Below are 19457 nucleotides of genomic sequence, written 5' to 3'. Positions count from 1 at the left end.
GGTGAAACTGCTTCAAAGTGGAATGACGGGTAGAATACCACCTGGTTTGTTTTCAGCAAAGAATATGTATCTCTGGTATTATAATGTGAAAAGCTTTTACTCATTTCCTTCCTACCTCAACATCTTATTTTAAGTAAAAATCATGTGTTTAGTATTAAAGGAAACCAAAGTCTATTTACTTCCTAGGTTTATATTTGATTAAAGCAATAAAATACAGTTTGGCTGATAGAAATATGATTCCAGAATAGACAAATCATTGATCAAAAAACTGTCAGGTTTCGTGATCTATGCCCTCACTAAGCTATTACAGAGTTTAGTTTAGTTTCGAGATATAGCAAGGAAACAGACCCTTCGGCCCACTGAGTCCGCGCCGACCAGCGATCCCCGCACCCCAACACTATCCTACACACAAGGGGAAATATGCAATTATACCAAAGCCAATTAGCTTACAAACCTCTACATCTTTGGAGTGTGGTAGGAAACTGGAGATCCCACAGAAAACCCCTGCAGGTCACAGGGAGAACGAACACCAACTTTGTACAGATAAGCACCCATAGTCAGGATTGAACCGGGGTCTCCGGCGATGTTAGGCAGCAACTCTCCCGCTGTGCCACCGTGCCCCCGCGCCACTGCTGAGTGGGAAATTTGCAGAAACCAAGAACATTTATGATGGTATTTCTGCTGTTGCAGAATAAATATGATTCATTATTGTACTTGAAGCAAATATCTTTTTTAATCTCTTTGTTTTAGACAATTACCCCTTTGGGCTTTCGATTGGGTATGAAACTGGAAGCTGTTGATAAAAAGAATCCAGAATTTATTTGTGTGGCAACAGTATCCGACATGGTTGATAACCGATTCCTGGTGCATTTTGACAACTGGGATGAAAGTTATGATTACTGGTGAGAAGATTGTACCTTTGTATAGAAGCTTTGCGAATGTTTTGACCACAAGAGGGCAATAGTACTCTAGTTTTATATAGTTGTACAATTATTCAAGGATCGAAGGACAGGTATATTGTATGTTCAAAGCTGACCGGTTCAGAACATTTTCTTGAACAAATAACATAGACTTCTCTACTCTCATTTGGCTCATGAAAGACGGAGATCATCTTGCGGATCATTCCAATAGTTGATCACTCCTTCCATAAAATAATAATCTTTCTCATTTGTCCCTTTGAGTGTTATCCTACGATGAGTACAAATCCACCCTTTTGAAAATGCTAAGTTTTGCAATAAACCATTACACCCTTTCTGTGAAAAAGTCACTCCTCAGATTCCTATTAAGTCTTCCCCCTTCACCATAAACAATGTCCTCTGGATCGATCGCAAGAAGCCTGTTTTGCAGCCCAAAGTTAGTTTTGGCTTCAATTCTGTCAAACAGATTGCAATATGTTCTGTGTTGATAATTATTTTTATATTGTTTGTAAATATTATAAGATTAGCAGAGTTTATAGTGCCATCCTGATAGAATAAATAAATGCCCTTGCTTGACACTCATCTTAAAGCACAGTTCTCCTTTCCTACATAAAGAGAGCAAATCTATGCTGCAAACAGCAAGATTATTGATAACTAGAATAGGGTGGACCCGTTGGGTCCAAACCACTCCTGAGGGAGCCAATCACCCCGGCCCTGGCCCTGGGCGGCCATCACGGCGGGTCCTGCCTCCTCTGCTCTCCTCCCCCTCATTGGCTGACACTCCCGTCACTTGGCCGGGCCTGTCGAGTGGAAAAGGGATTTAAGGGATTTATTAAAGTTTAAAATGTCAGGAACTTTTAAAATATAACCCCAATTTGAACGAAACTAGCTACTGCACACCCCAGGATCTCTCCTGTGGGCCCGACAACCCTCCCTCAACTGACGACACTCACTTCATTCCCCTCAACTCCCCTCACCCCCCCCACTCCTCCCCTCCCCCCCTCGATCCCCTCGCCCCCCTCGCCCCCCTCGATCTCCTCGCCCCCCCGCGCTCCCCTTGCCCCCTCCTCCCCGCGCCCCCCTCGATCCCCTCGCCCCCCTCCTCCCCTCTCCCCTCGCCCCCTCCTCCCCTCGCCCCCTCCTCCCCTCGCCCCCTCCTCCCCTCGCCCCCTCCTCCCCTCGCCCCCTCCTCCCCTCGCCCCCTCCTCCCCTCGCCCCCTCCTCCCCTCGCCCCCTCCTCCCCTCGCCCCCTCCTCCCCTCGCCCCCTCCTCCCCTCGCCCCCTCCTCCCCTCGCCCCCCTCCTCCCCTCGCCCCCCACCTCCCCTCGCCCCCCTCCTCCCCTCGCCCCCCTCGCCCCCCTCCTCCCCTCGCCCCCCTCCTCCCCTCGCCCCCCTCCTCCCCTCGCCCCCCTCCTCCCCTCGCCCCCTCCTCCCCTCGCCCCCCTCCTCCCCTCGCCCCCCTCCTCCCCTCGCCCCCCTCCTCCCCTCGCCCCCCTCCTCCCCTCGCCCCCCTCCTCCCCTCGCCCCCCTCCTCCCCTCGCCCCCCTCCTCCCCTCGCCCCCTCCTCCCCTCGCCCCCTCCTCCCCTCGCCCCCCTCCTCCCCTCGCCCCCCTCCTCCCCTCCTCCCCTCCTCCCCTCCTCCCCTCGCCCCCCTCCTCCCCTCGCCCCCCTCCTCCCCTCGCCCCCCTCCTCCCCTCGCCCCCCTCCTCCCCTCGCCCCCCTCCTCCCCTCGCCCCCCTCCTCCCCTCGCCCCCCTCCTCCCCTCGCCCCCCTCCTCCCCTCGCCCCCCTCCTCCCCTCGCCCCCCTCCTCCCCTCGCCCCCCTCCTCCCCTCGCCCCCTCCTCCTCCCCTCGCCCCCTCCTCCTCCCCTCGCCCCCTCCTCCTCCCCTCGCCCCCCCTCGCCCCCCCTCCTCCCCTCGCCCCCCCCCCTCCTCCCCTCGCCCCCCCTCCTCCCCTCGCCCCCCCTCCTCCCCTCGCCCCCCCTCCTCCCCTCGCCTCCCCTCGCCCCCCCTCCTCCCCTCGCCCCCCCTCCTCCCCTCGCCCCCCCCTCCTCCCCTCGCCCCCCTCCTCCCCTCGCCCCCTCCTCCCCTCGCCCCCCTCCTCCCCTCGCCCCCCTCCTCCCCTCGCCCCCCTCCTCCCCTCGCCCCCTCCTCCTCCCCTCGCCCCCTCCTCCTCCCCTCGCCCCCCCTCCTCCCCTCGCCCCCTCCTCCTCCCCTCGCCCCCCCTCCTCCCCTCGCCCCCCCTCCTCCCCTCGCCCCCCCTCCTCCCCTCGCCCCCCCTCCTCCCCTCGCCCCCCCTCCTCCCCTCGCCCCCCCTCCTCCCCTCGCCCCCCTCCTCCCCTCGCCCCCCCTCCTCCCCTCGACCCCCCTCCTCCCCTCGCCCCCCCCTCCTCCCCTCGCCCCCTCTCCCCTCGCCTCCCCTCGCCCCCCCCTCCTCCCCTCGCCCCCCTCCTCCCCTCGCCCCCCCCTCCTCCCCTCGCCCCCCCCTCCTCCCCTCGCCCCCCCCCCCCTCCTCCCCTCGCCCCCCCTCCTCCCCTCGCCCCCCCTCCTCCCCTCGCCCCCCCTCCTCCCCTCGCCCCCCTCCTCCCCTCGCCCCCCCTCCTCCCCTCGCCCCCCCTCCTCCCCTCGCCCCCCTCCTCCCCTCGCTCCCCTCGCCCCCCTCCTCCCCTCGCCCCCCTCCTCCCCTCGCCCCCCCTCCTCCCCTCGCCCCCCTCCTCCCCTCGCTCCCCTCGCCCCCCTCCTCCCCTCGCCCCCCCTCCTCCCCTCGCCCCCCCTCCTCCCCTCGCCCCCCCCTCCTCCCCTCGCCCCCCCTCCTCCCCTCGCCCCCCCCTCCTCCCCTCGCCCCCCCCTCCTCCCCTCGCCCCCCCCTCCTCCCCTCGCCCCCCCCCTCCTCCCCTCGCCCCCCCCTCCTCCCCTCGCGCCCCCCTCCTCCCCTCGCCCCCCCTCCTCCCCTCGCCCCCCCTCCTCCCCTCGCCCCCCCCCCCTCCTCCCCTCGCCTCCTCCTCCTCCCCTCGCCCCCCCTTCCTTCTCCCCTCGCCCCCCCCTCCTCCTCCCCTCGCCCCCCTTGCCTTTTTAGGAGATAGTTGTCTGTGATACAGCCTACACATGTGAAATTAAACTTTTCTCATTTATCTTATCTTATGGTGATGATGATGCTGTTGGATTTCTAACAATAATGTTGTCCCTTCACCTGGGTGAACTGTTTATTCTACAGGTGCGATGCCACAAGTCCTTACATTCACCCTGTTGGATGGTGCCAGCAGCACGGGAAAGTCCTCACAACCCCTCCAGGTGAATGTCTTCAAGATCTAGATTGTTCAGAAAAATTATGTGGAGTAGGTTTTATGACCTAGTTGTCTTGTCAAGGAGCACATCCAGCAGGTCAAACCATTAGGAATTCCTATCCGTAAATTTTAATGAATGTAAAATCTTCCTGAATTTACTGATCTGTGCCCAGGTTGTGTGAACAAATCTCTCACCCAGAGCACTGTTTTTTCTTTTTTTTTAAATTCTATCGAGTTAATCTCAAATTCTCCAATGAAAATTCACAAAGCATCTGAAAAGATCTGTGTGTGTGTGTGTGTGTGTGTATTTTGATTTTAAAAATAATTTCATATTAAAACAAAAAGACTGTCAATGCTTAAATACTATAATTTACCATCAACATTTGGTAAATGTTTTATTAAGCTGCTTTAAATTATTGCATTTAACCTTAAGTAAAAATGATATCACTGACATCTCGTGGTTATATTTTAGCATTTAAAGACCGCTACCTTTGTGATCTGGGCTTAAAAATACAAAGCAATTGTACTTCAATGCTAGTTTCCCTGTATCAATTTTTTCCATTCACATTATAGATTCACAATATGCATATGGAAGTGGAAAATAGATGAGCTAGTGAAAAGAATTAATATAAAATTGGAAAGTTTATTGATAAGTTCAGACATTGTAGTTTTTCGTTAAAAGATTAGACTTATTCTAACACAGAATAAGTTATCTCAAGTATTTTAATGGAATGATAATACACATCTATCAGTTGTACTGGCAGTGAACAAGCTGAAAACTGAGACTGCTTGCTTGTCCCAATATTCTGAATCTTAATTGAAGAACTGCGACAATTTAAAGAAATCATTTTGGATTGCTCATGAAATGTTTATTTAATTTATTTAGATTATCATGACCCAAAACATTTTTCATGGGAGAAATACTTAGAAGAAACAAACTCTCTACCTGCACCTGCACGGGCTTTTAAATCAGTAAGTAATGCCAGAATAAATTAGTCATGATCAGTGTTAAATAGTATATACGATAATAGTGTATAGTAATACTGAATTATGACAAATGAAATCTCTGTTGGCCACGGTGTACATTTTGATCATGCACAAATCAATGCCAAATTTAATTCTGTAGTGTTCATCAAATCTTAATGGTTTTTGCCCAGTCTCTGAAACCCATTCCTGTGGCTGATATGTATGAAAATCTTGTAAACCTGAATTAAAATCAATCGTATAATGCTAATTCGTCGCGTTTTGTTGATTTATACAATGAAATATGATGACCTAGAAAGGCGTTGGTGCCAGGGAAGATGTTAAATGAATGATGCATGATGGGTTTTGGATTTAAAATGTTGTTGCACACAAAGCTCAAGATAATGCAAGGCTCGCTGTATTGTGTCCATGTTTAACAGGGTCACATTTTTTCTTCCGTTTTTACTTCAGAGCAAGGAGAGAGAAACATCACCTAGGTCTTGGGTTGGGTTGCTGCAGACTTACAGTCAGGTCATCAGTCATTGAGAGGAAGGAGGATGGAAGATTGGACATCAAAGATAAGATCATGATTCACTGTGAGGGAGAGATTTAAGTTTGGAGTGTGGGAAAGATTGAGATGTGAAGATGAGAGGAAATGCTCTGTTTGGAGAAGAGAGTGGAGATTTTGCAATAAAGGATTTGTTAACTTGAAGGGCATTTTAACTTGAAGGGCACCTTTGTGCAGCAGATAACGTGTGCCATTTTCCACAAGATTAGAACTTATCCAGTCATTTCCCCTTTAAATCTCGCCATGTCAACCTTGCATTTGTTAGCGCAGTCCTGCCTCTGCATGAGTTATCTGTGCCAGTTAATTTCATGGAAATGTTGTACTAAGAAGCATTGTGTGCTATTGATGCCACTGCATTTGTTTGTTGAAAGGCTCAGGTGCATAAGGAACTAGGAAACAATTAATTAATTTTGAGATTAATGTAGTGAGTTCCTGATCTAATTCATTGATAAATTCAAGTAACATACTTAAAAATAGCACCTTACAATAAATGTTATTTTGAATGCAGTTATTAAATTCAACTCCATTTTAAATCACTTCTTCAAATTTAAAGTTTGAGGTTAAAGTTGGAATTCATATAGTGTGATTTAGGCATCAGATTTTGTGAAGGTTGCCTATGAAAAGCAAATCTAATAAGTCTTTGCTTCTTTGTTTTGTTTCAGCGGCCCGCACATGGATTTCTCCCAAACGTGAAATTTGAGGTGGTTGACAAACGGAATCCAATGCTTATCAGAGTAGCATCAGTCATAGACACTGATGATCACCGAGTAATGGTGGGTTGCTGCAAAAGACATTTATTCTAATTTAATTATGGTTGAAATATACAGTTATTTAATCATTCTTCTAATTGCACAATTTTTAAAAGATGGTTCTGTTGATCCAATGGATAATTCTTTAGTAACTTGTCAGTTTCTTTGTTGAACTAAATTAAGGCGCATGTTGCAATCAAAAGCGCTTGAACAATTGGTTGTTGGCATTTATAACCCGAGTAAGGTATTATTTCCTGTTAAGTATATTGAACACATCTGAAGCAAAATTGATTTCCCTGTGAATCAGTGTTTTTCCCGTTCTTATCACAATGTATATTTGGATTTTATAAAGAGCACATGTCAGAAAAGGTATAAATTTAAGTAGCAAACATAATGGATAATGTATCTCTACATGGCCCTTAGTGCAATTTTTTATTAGTGTTCTATTAGAAATCTTATGTTAATTACATTAATCATCCACATATAGTTTTGACAAACTTACTTATCAGTTTTTGCTCGGTGCAGATTCATGTCATGTTTCAAACTAAAGTTTCTGGTAATTGGTACCATTAATGTGCAATGTTATTGCTGTTCTTTAAACGCTTGGAGTTTCCATTCATATATAGTTAAAACATATATTTTGGACATTTAAGAAATTTTATAAATGTTTTGTTCAATTTAGCGTCATAAAATATATCCATCCAATGACCATTTGTGTCATCAATACAATTTCTATTTTCAGGTTTTTAAAACAAAGAGGGGTTGAATTTAGAATATGTACTCTTTCGCCCTACCCCCTCCAACATACAAAAGATGAACTTTTAACTGATCAAGCTTTCTAAGCATGTGTAATGTGCACTTTTTTCAAGCGTCCAATAATAAATAGCCTTAAGCATTTAGAAGGATGAGAGGAGATCTTATCGAAACGTATAAGATTATTAAGGGGTTGGACACGTTAGAGGCAGGAAACATGTTCCCAATGTTGGGGGAGTCCAGAACAAGGGGCCACAGTTTAAGAATAAGGGGTAAGCCATTTAGAACTGAGATGAGGAAAAACTTTTTCAGTCAGAGAGTTGTGAATCTGTGGAATTTTCTGCCTCAGAAGGCAGTGGAGGCCAATTCTCTGAATGCATTCAAGAGAGAGCTAGATAGAGCTCTTAAGGATAGCGGAGTAAGGGGGTATGGGGAGAAGGCAGGGGTACTGATTGAGAATGATCAGCCATGATCACATTGAATGGCGGTGCTGGCTCGAAGGGCCGAATGGCCTCCTCCTGCACCTATTGTCTATTGAAATGATGGAATGCTGTTCACTCACGCTGTGGTTTAGATGCATGCCTATTTCCCATAATTATAGGGGTGATAGGTGCAGAAGTTAATGTTATACTACAGAATACTTTTACCCTAATTAATATTTCAAACAAGTGAGGCGAGGGCATTGGTGAGGGGAGTATGATAGACATTGTGTACATTCGGGTTAGCCAGGTACTGCATAGAAGGCTGAACTGGAAGGTGAGGACACATGGAATCGTGGGCAAGCTAGCAATTGGATACAAAGTTGGCTTGATTGTAGGAAGTGGAGGGTGGTGGTAGAGAGTTGTTCTTTTCAGACTGGAGGCCTGTAACAAGTGATGTACCACAGGGATCAGTGCTGGGTCCACTGATGTTCATTATTTACATTGACAATTTGCATGTGAATATAGGTGGCATGATTAGTATTTTTATGAATCATATATATATATATATATCATATCATATCATACATATACAGCCGGAAACAGGCCTTTTCGGCCCACCAAGTCCGTGCCGCCCAGCGATCCCCGCACATTAACACTATCCTACACCCACTACGGACAATTTTTACATTTTACCCAGCCAATTAACCTACATACCGTGCCGCCCTCTAAAATGTCCCTCTCTCTCTCTCTAAAATGTCTCTAAAATGGTGGTATAGTGGACAGTGAAGAAGATTATCTTGGATTACAACAAGATCTTGATAACTGGGCCATTAGACCAAGGAATGTCGAATGGAGTTTAATTCAAATAAATGTAAGGTGGTGCATTTTGGTAGGACAAACCAGGGAACGATTTCCACAGTAAATGGCAGGACCCAGGTGAGAGTTATAAAACAGAGACCAAAGGGTGGAAGTTCATAGATCTGTTAATACAGGGTGGTGAAGAAGCCATTTGGCACTTTTGCCCTGGTCGGTCAGGGTATTCAGTACAGGAGTTGGAACACCATGTTACAGCTGCATAAGATGTTGGGAAGGCCACAGATAGAGAACAATATACAGTTTGGCCACCCTGCTATAAGAATGATGCTATTAAACTGGAAAGGTGCAAAAAATTATTTAAATTTATTACTAGGTCTGGAGAGTTTGAGCTACAGTGAGAAGCTGATTAGGCTGGAATTTATTTCCCCCGAATATAGGAAACTGAAGGGTGACCTTTATAGAGGTGTATAAAATTATGAGGGGCATAGGCGTGAACAGGTACAGTCTTTTCAACAGGGTAGGAGTCTAAAACCTGAGGGTCTAGTTTTAAATGAGAGGGGGAAAGATTTAAAAGAGACCCAAAGGTAACTTTTTCACAACTCAACAGAAATGGAAGGTGCAGAAGGACTGTGGTCAGAGTCCCTTTCTACTGAAATAAAAACAGATGCTAAACATACTCAACAGGGCACATGGTATCAATGGAGAGAAAAACAGTGAAAGTTTCAGACCCAGAAAGTCCAAAATCTGGACTTTCAAAAAGCCATTGACAAGGTCCCACGCAGAAGATTAGTGTGCAAAATTAGAGCACATGGTAATGGGGAGGTGCAACGAGACCTGGGTGGTCACTGAAAGTGAATGTGCAGGTACAGCAGGCAGTGAAGAAAGCTAATAGCATGTTGGCCTTCATTGCGAGAGGATTTGAGTTTCAGAGCAAGGAGGTCCTACTGCAGTTGTACAGGGCCCTGGTGAGACCATACCTGGAGTATTGTGTGCAATTTTGATCTCCTAATTTGGGGAAGAACATTAATGCTATTGAGGGAGTGCAGTGAAGGTTCACCAGGTTAATCAGGATGGCGGGACTGACATATGATGAAAGAATGTGTTGACTGGGCTTGAATTCACTGGCATTTAGAAGGATGAGAGGGGATCTTATAAACATATAGAATTCTTAAAGAATTGGACAGGCTAGATCCAGGAAAAATGTTCCCGATGTTGGGGGAATCCAGAATCATGGGTCACAGTTTAAGAATAAGGGGTAGGCCATTTAGGACTGAGATGAGGAAAAACTTCTTCACCCAGATAGTTGTGAATCTGTGCCACAGAAGGCAGTGGAGGCCAATTCACTGGATGTTTTCAAGAGAGAGTTAGATGTAGCTCTTGGGGCTAACAAAATCAAGGGATATGGGGAAAAAGCAGGAACAGGGTATTGATTTTAGATGATCAGCTATGATCATATTGAATGGCGGTGCTGGCTCGAAGGGTCGAATGGCACTCCTGCACCTATTTTTCTATGTTTCTAAAATGCTGGAGTAACTCAGTAAGACAGGCAGCATCTCTGGAGCAAAGGAATAGGTGACATTTCGGGATGAGACATTCTCTCCAGAGATGCTGTTTGTCCCGCTGAGTTACTCCAGCATTTTGTGTCTACCTTCGATTTAAACCAGCATCTGCAGTTCTTTCCTACACACTTTTTCAGACCCATTACATTTTTAATCAGAAGCGATATTCTTTATTCTACATAATTAATCTTTGAGAGTAAACATAGTCTTTCAAAGAAAAACAATTGGACAGGAAGGAGAAGGGTAAAAGATTTCCTCTGGCTTCTTGTCTCCTCTGGGAATTGTGAGTGATATCTGAGGGCTGATGTGGAGGTTTTGGATCCAGAACATGTAAAAGTATCAGTGAGTGAAAGAATAGATTACTAGAATAGAATAGTGCAACATAATTAGCAAAGTAACAAACACATATCCGGTAATGTAAATGATACCGTAACAAATTCTAAAATCGCTGAAAGATTATTTCACCACTAAATTTGAAACTTTTGACCCTTTAACATAAATTGGTATTTCAGGTGAACATGGATCTTAGAACAAAATATTTACTGTTAAAGGTATTTACTGTGTTTGGCAAATAATGTGATGTTTTGATTTGATTGTAAACTTATTGTTTATCTAGATACACTTTGATGGATGGAACCATGATTATGATTACTGGATTGATGCCGACAGTGCTGATATCCATCCTGCGGGCTGGTGCGCTAAAACTGGTCACCCTCTTCAGCCACCCATCAGTAAGTTCCATCTATTAAATCTTCCACCACCTGAGATTCATGTTCATCTTATTTGTGGGTGTTAGAAAAATAATCAAGTAATGATTTTCATTCCTAGCAAATGTTTATTAATCAATAGAGCTGTCATTTGCACAATTGCTCTTTGTACCCTCCAGAACTTTGTTTTTAGCATTATCTGTTAGAAACGTACAAAAACAATTTTGGTGATTGTTTAATCCTACCTTTAACTTAACCTCTCATGTTGGGCATGTATAGGGAAGGCATGAAATCTAGAATAAGAAAATACGTAATAAATTGTTATCTGGGAAATATTTGTTTTAAACTTTTTATGTGAAGAGGTTTGTGAACTGTTTAAAAATGATTATTGACATTTTAAGGCAACTGGTGGTCAAGCCCTTTCTGTAATCCGGACAAAATCTTTCCTCCCCACCCAAGAAAATGTGGCGCTTAGGCCAGTTGAGGCTGATCTCAACCTCATCAGGACTTCCTTGCTGTATTTGCCCCCTGCAGCTGGGGTTCTGGAACTCCAGCCCGGACGGAGTCAGTGGATAAGTTCTCATGCATAGGACTCTGGAACTCAGGCAGATCTGTAACTCAGCCCCCCAAGGCCATTACCCCTGTTGGATCGGCAAAACGGGTAATCTAGTAAGGCTCTGGAACCAAGGGTGCCGGAAAATCGATGGTGGACCTGTATCCTGAAGATGTGCATATTTGCTCATAAGATTGCTTAATTGGCGACTGTGTTTAGGTAAATGCTAGAATCTAGGTGGCATTGATGAGAATATGGGGAGAGTAGGTTAGGAAAATTGGTGAGGATTAGAGCCAGTATCGAATCGATGAGGTGAAATTACCTTTTATGGCCGATTTGCAGAGTTAACTGTGTTTTACTACAAATAGGCCCATTGGATCTGGTGGAAGCCTCGGAACAAGGAGGATGCCCTACTCCTGGCTGTAAAGGCATCGGCCACATTAAAGGAGTGAAACATTCTGGCCATCACAGGTAAAAGAGCAGTGCTTGAAAAGAGAACACTTTTGTTACTATATTCAGAGTTGAATTTAGTCTTATAATTAGTTTTATGGGAATCCAGAGACTTCAGCACAAATTCCAGGAATTCCAATGCATTGCAGGCATCAATTCTCTCTTTTGGGTTGGTTCATCTCAGGCCCATCTGGATGGAAACAAAAGTTCCCTTCGCACTATTTCAAAAAAAAGTTGGAGACCTTAGCATTTTTATTATTCCTCAAACAACAGTACTGAAATAAATTAATTGGAGGTCATCTTAGTGCCTGTTCCTTGGAGCTCATGGTGCTTAAACTGATCTCTGAAGAAGGGTCTCGACCCGAAACGTCACCCATTCCTTCTCTCCCGAGATGCTGCCTGACCTGCTGAGTTACTCCAGCATTTTGTGAATAACTCACATTTTACATTGCAGCTACATTTCAAAAACCGTTTGATTGGCTGTTATCAATTTTAGTAGTTTATATAAATGTAATTTGTATTATGATATTTATAAACCATCTTCTTTCCATGTTATCTTATCCAGAGTGTTGTTTATAGCTAATGTACACTTTCTACGGACTGCAATGCTCCACTGACTTGGCCTCCACAGCCTTCTGTGGCAAAGAATTCCACAGATTCACCACCCTCTGACTAAAGAGATTTCTCATCTCCTTCCGAAAAGAACATCCTCTAGTCCTAGTCTCTCCCACTAGTGGAGACATCCTCTCCACATCCACTCTATCCAAGCCTTTCATTATTCTGTACGTTTCAATGAGATCCCCCCTCATTCTTCTAAACTCCAGTGAATACAGGCCCAGTGCCGACAAACGCTCATCATAGGTTAACGTACGCATTCCTGAGATCATTCTTTTAAACCTCCTCTGGATCCTCTCCAGAGCCAGCATATCCTTCCTCAGTTATGGTGCCCAAAATTGCTCACAATATTAGGTCATTCATAACACAGTGAACACCCATGCCCATGAATGTCAAATTCAATTGCAGGTTTGGAAAAAAACAATGCTCCACCTCTGCCTGAGATCCAGTTCGTCATTGTTTAGAACTTGTTGATCAGGGCGATGTGAAAAGGCAGCAAGCTATGTCCTCCGAAGCCAACTCAGAAAGGTTCAGAGCAGACTGCTAATGAGAATTCGAGACAGTGGGCTTGCTAAGATTTTATAATATGCAGCATAAGATGACAAGGTATCTGCTGGAGAGCAATAGTAGAAGGGGCAGCACGGTGGCGCAGCGGTAGAGTTGCTGCCTTACAGCGAATGCAGCGCCGGAGACTCAGGTTCGATCCTGACTACGGGCGCCGTCTGTACGGAGTTTGTACGTTCTCCCCGTGACCTGCGTGGGTTTTCTCCGAGATCTTCGGTTTCCTCCCACACTCCAAAGACGTACAGGTATGTAGGTTAATTGACTGGGTAAATGTAAAAATTGTCCCTAGTGTGTGTAGGATAGTGTTAATGTGCGGGGATCGCTGGACGGCGCGGACTCGGTGGGCCGAAGGGCCTCTTTCCGCGCTGTATCTCTAAAAAAAAAATCTAAGACAAATAGTGCTTTACGATACGATATAACTTTAATTAACCCAGGAGGGAAATTGAGCTGCCAACAGTCATAAAACACAAAAACCACAAAATACATGAAACATGAAATTAAAGTGACAAGTGAAAAGAATTGGGGATGTGCAATGATTGGGCGGGGGGAGGAGTCAGTCTCAGTCTCAGTCTACCCCACGACAGAAGAGGGATGAGTTGTACAGTTTGATAGCTACAGGGAAGAAGGATCTCCTGGGGCATTCTGTCCTGCATCTTGGTGGAGCCCGTCTGTTGCTGAAGGTGCTCCTCAGGTTGACCAGTGTGTCATGGAAGGGGTGAGCTGCATTGTCCAGGATGCTCCGCAGTTTGAGGAGTATTGTCCCCTCCAAGACCACCTCCCATGAATCCAACCGCCTCGAGGACGGAGCCAGCCTTCCTGATGAGTTTGTTAATTCTATTGGCGTCCGCGGCCTTCGCCCTGCTGCCCCAGCACACGGCAGCGAAGAAGATGGCACTGACTACCACCGATAGGCCGGGACGAGAGAGTGAGGCCGACGATCTGCGCAACTCCCCCTCACTTAAATCCAAGTCAAGCGCAAGTCATGACTTCAACCTCGGCCAGCATACCACGGCTGGCGGGGATCCCAATCAGCGGTCGAAATAATAAGATTGAAAGTGAAGTCATGGTCATCTTCGAACCCGAAGGACAAACACCAACATACCCATTTATGTAAAACACAGTTAGCCCAGGAAATGGTGACACCAGTAGGGTGGTGAAGAAGGCATTTGGTATTTGCTTTCATTGATCAAGCTATTGAGTTCAGTAGTTTGGATTTCATTGGTAAGGCCTCATTGGGGGACTGTGCAAAGTGCTAGCTGCTCTGCTTTTGGAAGGATACCATTTAACTGAAAGGGTGCAAAAAGATTTAAGAGGATGTTACTTGATCTGGAAAGTTTGTATTATACACAGATGCTGGGTAAGGTAGGAATCAACCCTCAGCCTGGAGCTTAGCAGGCTGAGGGGTAAATCTGTGGGGATATATAAAAACATGTGGGCAGAGATAAAGTAAATAGCCACTGCCTTTTCCCCAGGGTAGAGGAGTCTAAAACTAGAGAGCAAAGGTTTAAGGTGAGTGGGAAAAGATTTAAAAGGGACCTGGGACATCTGTTTCCTAACTGAGGCTGATGTGCATATGGAACGTGCAGCTAGAGGGTGGTAGAGACGGGTACAATCACAACATTTAAAAGACACTTGGGCTGGTACATGGATAGGAAAGGTTTGGGGGAAGTGGGACTAATTCGGTTGGCCAATTTGGTCAACACATACAAGTTTGAGCGAAGGGCTTGTTAGTTGTGCTGTGTAGCTCTATGACTTCAACTATAATGGTGTCCAACTGGAAAAGCTGTAATTTCATAGGGCGCTGCAGGATTCCTATATTTGTGGATGGGCTTGCACTACAAAAACTGAAATATATCTAAATAGTACAGATGAACTATGGCACAGATAGTGCTGTTATATTAGAGATGGCATTCTTGTATTCTGCTTTGTCAATGGCCTTGTTTATACTTGAATATTAGAAGTGTCCATCCAAACTACATCTCCAGATTATGTTGATTCTGCAGGCAGTGCCAGAGGTGCTTCTTGAGGCAGTTAAATAATCTCTAAAACTAGTTACAGATAATACCAGCCAATTAATGTTAATATTTATATTGACTCCAGGACTCTTAAATCACATGTTTTTAAGTCCAGGAATAATGTATTCTAATTTCTCTGGAGTGTATTTGTGTTAAATTCCTTAAAAGCTAAATTGATTCCCTGAAGTACATGGTGGTCTTTTTTCTGTAAACCTTCCCAGAGCCTGTCATTTCTCTCACTGTAAATGTCCCCTATTGGGGAAGCTTAAATATAGTTGAGCTGTAAATACGTGCGATATTGTTACAGGTTCACCCACTTGTCCTGAAGCATAATATTATGTCAAGATATTTGGTCACATGATAATGCTTTTTTTTTTGTCTTCTGCATATGAAAAAATACTTATCTATATTTATTTACACAATTATTCCTATTCCCCATCCCCCATCTCCTCAACCACCCCCCTTGCTGCATCCAGATCTATGTGCTTTTTTTAGGTGAAATTGCCACTGCAAATCCAACCAAACATTTCCTGTTTTAATCACATTTAAGTGGATGAGCTGTAGACCGATGACATAATTCATGCAATATTCACTCAGAGTATTGTCAGGAGAAATTAGTCACATTGATCCAGAGTGTGTTTGCTGCCAGTCACTCAACCGGAACCAGGTTTTCCTAGCGCTGTTTGCACTGCAGCTGTGCGATTTTTTTTCTCTCTCAAAAGAACTGTCTTGAGCAATCTACCCCTGATTCTTGAACACTTTGCTAGCCAGGCACCACAAGCCCCACTTCAGTAGGACATCCTAAGTTTATCTTTCCTGATACTTCCACTTCCCCCAGAAAAGAATTCAATTTAGTTTATTGTCACCTGTACAGAGGTACAATGAAAAGCTTTTGTTGCGTGCTAATCAATCAGCAGAAAGACAGTACATGATTACAATTGAGCCATTTACAGTGTCTAGATATACGATAAGTGAATAATGTTTAGTGGAAGGTAAAGCCAGCAAAGGATAATCCAAGGGTCACCATAAAGGTAGATAGCAGTTCAGCACTACTCTCTGATTGTGCTAGGATGATTCAGTTGTCTGACAATAGCTGGGAAGAAACTGCATAAGTCTGGAGGTGTTCGCTTTCGCACCTATACCTTTTGCCTGCTGCGAGAGGGTTGAAGAGGGAGTGGCCAGGATGCAATTTGTCCTTGATTATGCTGCTGGTCCTGTTGAGGCAGCGTGAGATATAAATGGAGTCAATAGGAGGAGGTTGGTTTGTGAGATGGTCTGGGCTGTGTCCATAATCTGTTGCAATTTCTTGAGGGCTTGGATGGATCTGTTCCCAAACAAAGCTGTGATGCATCCCGATGAAATGTTTTCTATGGTGCATCTGTAGAAGTTGGTGAGAGTTGTCGGGGACAACCTGAACTTCTTAAGTCTTCTAAGGAAGTAGAAGCATTGATGTGCATTCATGGTCATTGCTTCAAAATGGGTGGTCCAGGAGAAGTTGTTGGTGATATTGACTCCCAGGAATTTGAAGTTTTCAACCATCTCTACTTTAATACCGTCAATGGAAACTGGGGTATGTGTAATGCTTCGCTTCCTGAAACCTATACACCTCTGGCTCACCATTCACACTTGAACTTCCATCTACCGGCCCTGCAAGCTCCAGTCACTTGACACCTCATCCCTAACCACTGACTACATGGCACGAGACCCCATCTTTCCACTGCCAGTCACTGCCTCCTGACTCACTTAATTAATCCTTTGCAAGCTTCTCTGTCATCAATCCTCACCCTGTCACCTACATCCAATCTACCCCTGATTGCACTGATTTCAATACAGACTGCGTGCAGTTGCAGTGAATGAATAGTCATTTCAACCCAGCACTCTGTCAAGTAGCAAGTTACAACCAAAGTAGTTGTTGGAGCACCATACAGTGGGTAATTGACGTCCTGTTGCCCGTTCCAAGAAAATCCTAGCCAGCAGCCATATTTTGGGATATGGGGGTGGGCAACCAAAAAAAAGAGAATTCGTTATTTATCTGTAATTGCTCTCGAGAAGTTTAAACTGAATCACATTGCTTGCTAATTTGGGTGTACATTTTGAGGCAATTAAGTCTCCTTTGTTCTTAAGGGAAAATCTAAGGTATGTGGAGGGTGGGTGGGTGGGTGGGGGAGGTCTATTGAAGCATGAGTACAATGCACAAATAGCTTTTTGTATATTGTTTATTTCCTTGTTATAGATTTTCTATAATATTGATCTTCAAAATCAAGACAGAGCAAGGAATGCAATGTATGTTGGAGGCAATCATTGCTAACACTAAATTGTGTTCAGCAGAACCAACTGTGGGACATGATTCAGGAAATGATATTTTATTATTATTATTGATTAAATTCAGACCCTTGTCAATATTTTTTGGGGGAAAAATTCTCTTGGAAGAACTCTGAATCAAACCGCATCTGTGGAGGCAAAAAGGATGTGTTTAGTTTTATTGTCACGTGTACCAAGGTACAGTGAAAAGCTATCCAGTCAGTGGAAAGACTATACATGACTACAGTCAAGCCGTCCACAGTGTACATATACAGAATAAAGAGAATAAGGTTTAGGGCAAGGTAAAGTCTGATTAAAGATGTACGAGGGTCTCCAATGAGGTAGATGGAAGGTCAGGATCGCTCTGTAGTTGGTGCTAGGAGAGGTTCAGTTGTCTAATCAGGCTGGGGAGAAACTGTCCCTGAATCTGGAGGTATGAGTTTTTGCACTTCTGAAATTCTTGCCTGACGGGAGAGGGGAGAAGAGCGTGAGTGTCTGGAGTGAGACTCATCTTTGATTATACCGGTGGCCTTGCCAAGACAGTGTAGATGAAGTCAATGGAAGGGAGGGTGGTTTGTGTGATGATTTGGGCTACATCCACAGCAATTTCCTGCAGTCTTGATGGAGCTGTTCCATGCTTTGCTTTGATGCATCCCGATAAAATGCTTTAAATGTAGCATCTGTGGAAGTTGGTGAGAGTTGTTTGGGACATGCTCCTTAGGGACATGTCAATATGTCAACCCAGATCTATTTATTTGGGAAGAAATCCTCCCCTTCCACTGATAATTTCACCTCAGCTCCAATCTTTGCTGTGTCTTCACCATTTCTTTGCCATCTTGACCTCCCTTACCCTGCCACTAAGCAGTCAGAGGGCTCACTTTTATATACCTGCATTCTTACATCGGTGAATTCCAGACCCAATATGATATTGAGCTCTTCTTCCTCTGCCTCCATGTCCATTTCTTTGGCAAGAAATCCTCATCCTGTTAGTTTCCCCACTCCAACTAGTCCAGCAGGTTCTCTCTCCCTTTATGCACCTTTCCCATCCCTCCACTTCTTTCAACCTAGAATCATCACCCTACCCCACATGCTTATCATCCACATGCCTTATCACCTCGGTTTCTTTTCCTTTGGCTCACGTTTCCTATCCCCTCCACCAGGTTTCACCTACCTATCATCCATCCCTCATCTGATTCTACCTATCGCCTACCAGCCTCTGTCTCCCTTTCCTACTGCATACGATCCATCTGCCTATATTTTTGTTTCCATCCATCATCTAACCAGCGTCATCTCCTCGCTTTGTGCTCCTGCCCATAAAGAATAAGTTAAAGGTGTAGTACCTTATCAGGCCAGAGCATTAAATTCAGATGACACAGAAATAAATTTAATCACCAAGACTCAAAAGTGAAATAACCATGGTTCAAACCCACTGTATCTTGTGTAGAGACACACGATACTTGCAGGAAGTAATTTTTGGATTATTCAATTCTGGCATCTTTCTTTATAAGATAATGATAGCAAGAGAAGAAATATTTTGTTCATTGTTTATTCATCAGTAAGAAATGATATTCCTTTTATAGTGCATTAGGTTGTCCTTACTCTGAGATCAACCTCAACAGAGAAAATGTGCTACAGGATCGTTTGAATGGAGAAATGCCCATCTCCAGTCTTGGTATACCAAGGAACAAAAAGGTCGAAGCAGATGGAACAGAAACAATCCCTTGTTCATCTACCATCACATCTCAAGGGTCTGAGATTATTTTTCATGTTGTTTTGTAGCTGATTGTTTTTAGATATGTTTTATTTCTCTAAATTATTATCCTCTTTGACCTCTGCTTCCCAGTTCAGAGTTATAGACTTTAAGTCAATGTATCTATGATTGACAATAATTAATCTTTAAACACTGTTGCTTGTGTCTTTTTTATACATTTTATTGTATTTTGCTTTATTATGTTTAACATTTATTAATTGTGCTGCTTTCATTTTCTATTATCACTATGTTAATTTCATTTGTTTAATTGACTTTTTCTTTGTTTTCTGGCAGTTTTTATATAATTTCTTTTTTTTTCCTTAAACATTACATTTGGTTTATCACCTCTTGCAATGTGTTGTTATTTATTTCACTTCCTTTGCATTCATTTCCTGCGCCCTAATTGAATCATATTTCATGTGACAACATTTAGTTTTGTTTGCTAATATTGAGTTTTGCCTAGATGTTTACT

The 19457-nt window shown here is 44.8% G+C and overlaps 1 protein-coding gene across 3 annotated transcripts in view; it reads left to right on the top strand.

The window, feature by feature from the left end:
- l3mbtl3 (L3MBTL histone methyl-lysine binding protein 3) overlaps positions 1-19457 on the top strand; it is a 94634-nt gene that overhangs the window by 48746 nt on the left and 26431 nt on the right. For all 3 annotated transcript variants that reach the window (XM_078399538.1, XM_078399539.1, XM_078399540.1), the window contains exons 11-17: positions 751-902; positions 4131-4207; positions 5087-5172; positions 6394-6504; positions 10647-10761; positions 11659-11761; positions 18816-18983. In XM_078399538.1, the coding sequence (XP_078255664.1) occupies positions 751-902; positions 4131-4207; positions 5087-5172; positions 6394-6504; positions 10647-10761; positions 11659-11761; positions 18816-18983 (812 nt within the window). The remainder of the gene's footprint in view (positions 1-750; positions 903-4130; positions 4208-5086; positions 5173-6393; positions 6505-10646; positions 10762-11658; positions 11762-18815; positions 18984-19457) is intronic.

The sequence above is a fragment of the Rhinoraja longicauda genome, chromosome 5 (genome assembly GCF_053455715.1).
Source record: "Rhinoraja longicauda isolate Sanriku21f chromosome 5, sRhiLon1.1, whole genome shotgun sequence".
In the NCBI taxonomy this organism is placed as follows: domain Eukaryota; kingdom Metazoa; phylum Chordata; class Chondrichthyes; order Rajiformes; family Arhynchobatidae; genus Rhinoraja; species Rhinoraja longicauda.
Note: the sequence above shows the minus strand (reverse complement) of the source record. Positions and strands in the feature narration are given on the sequence as shown.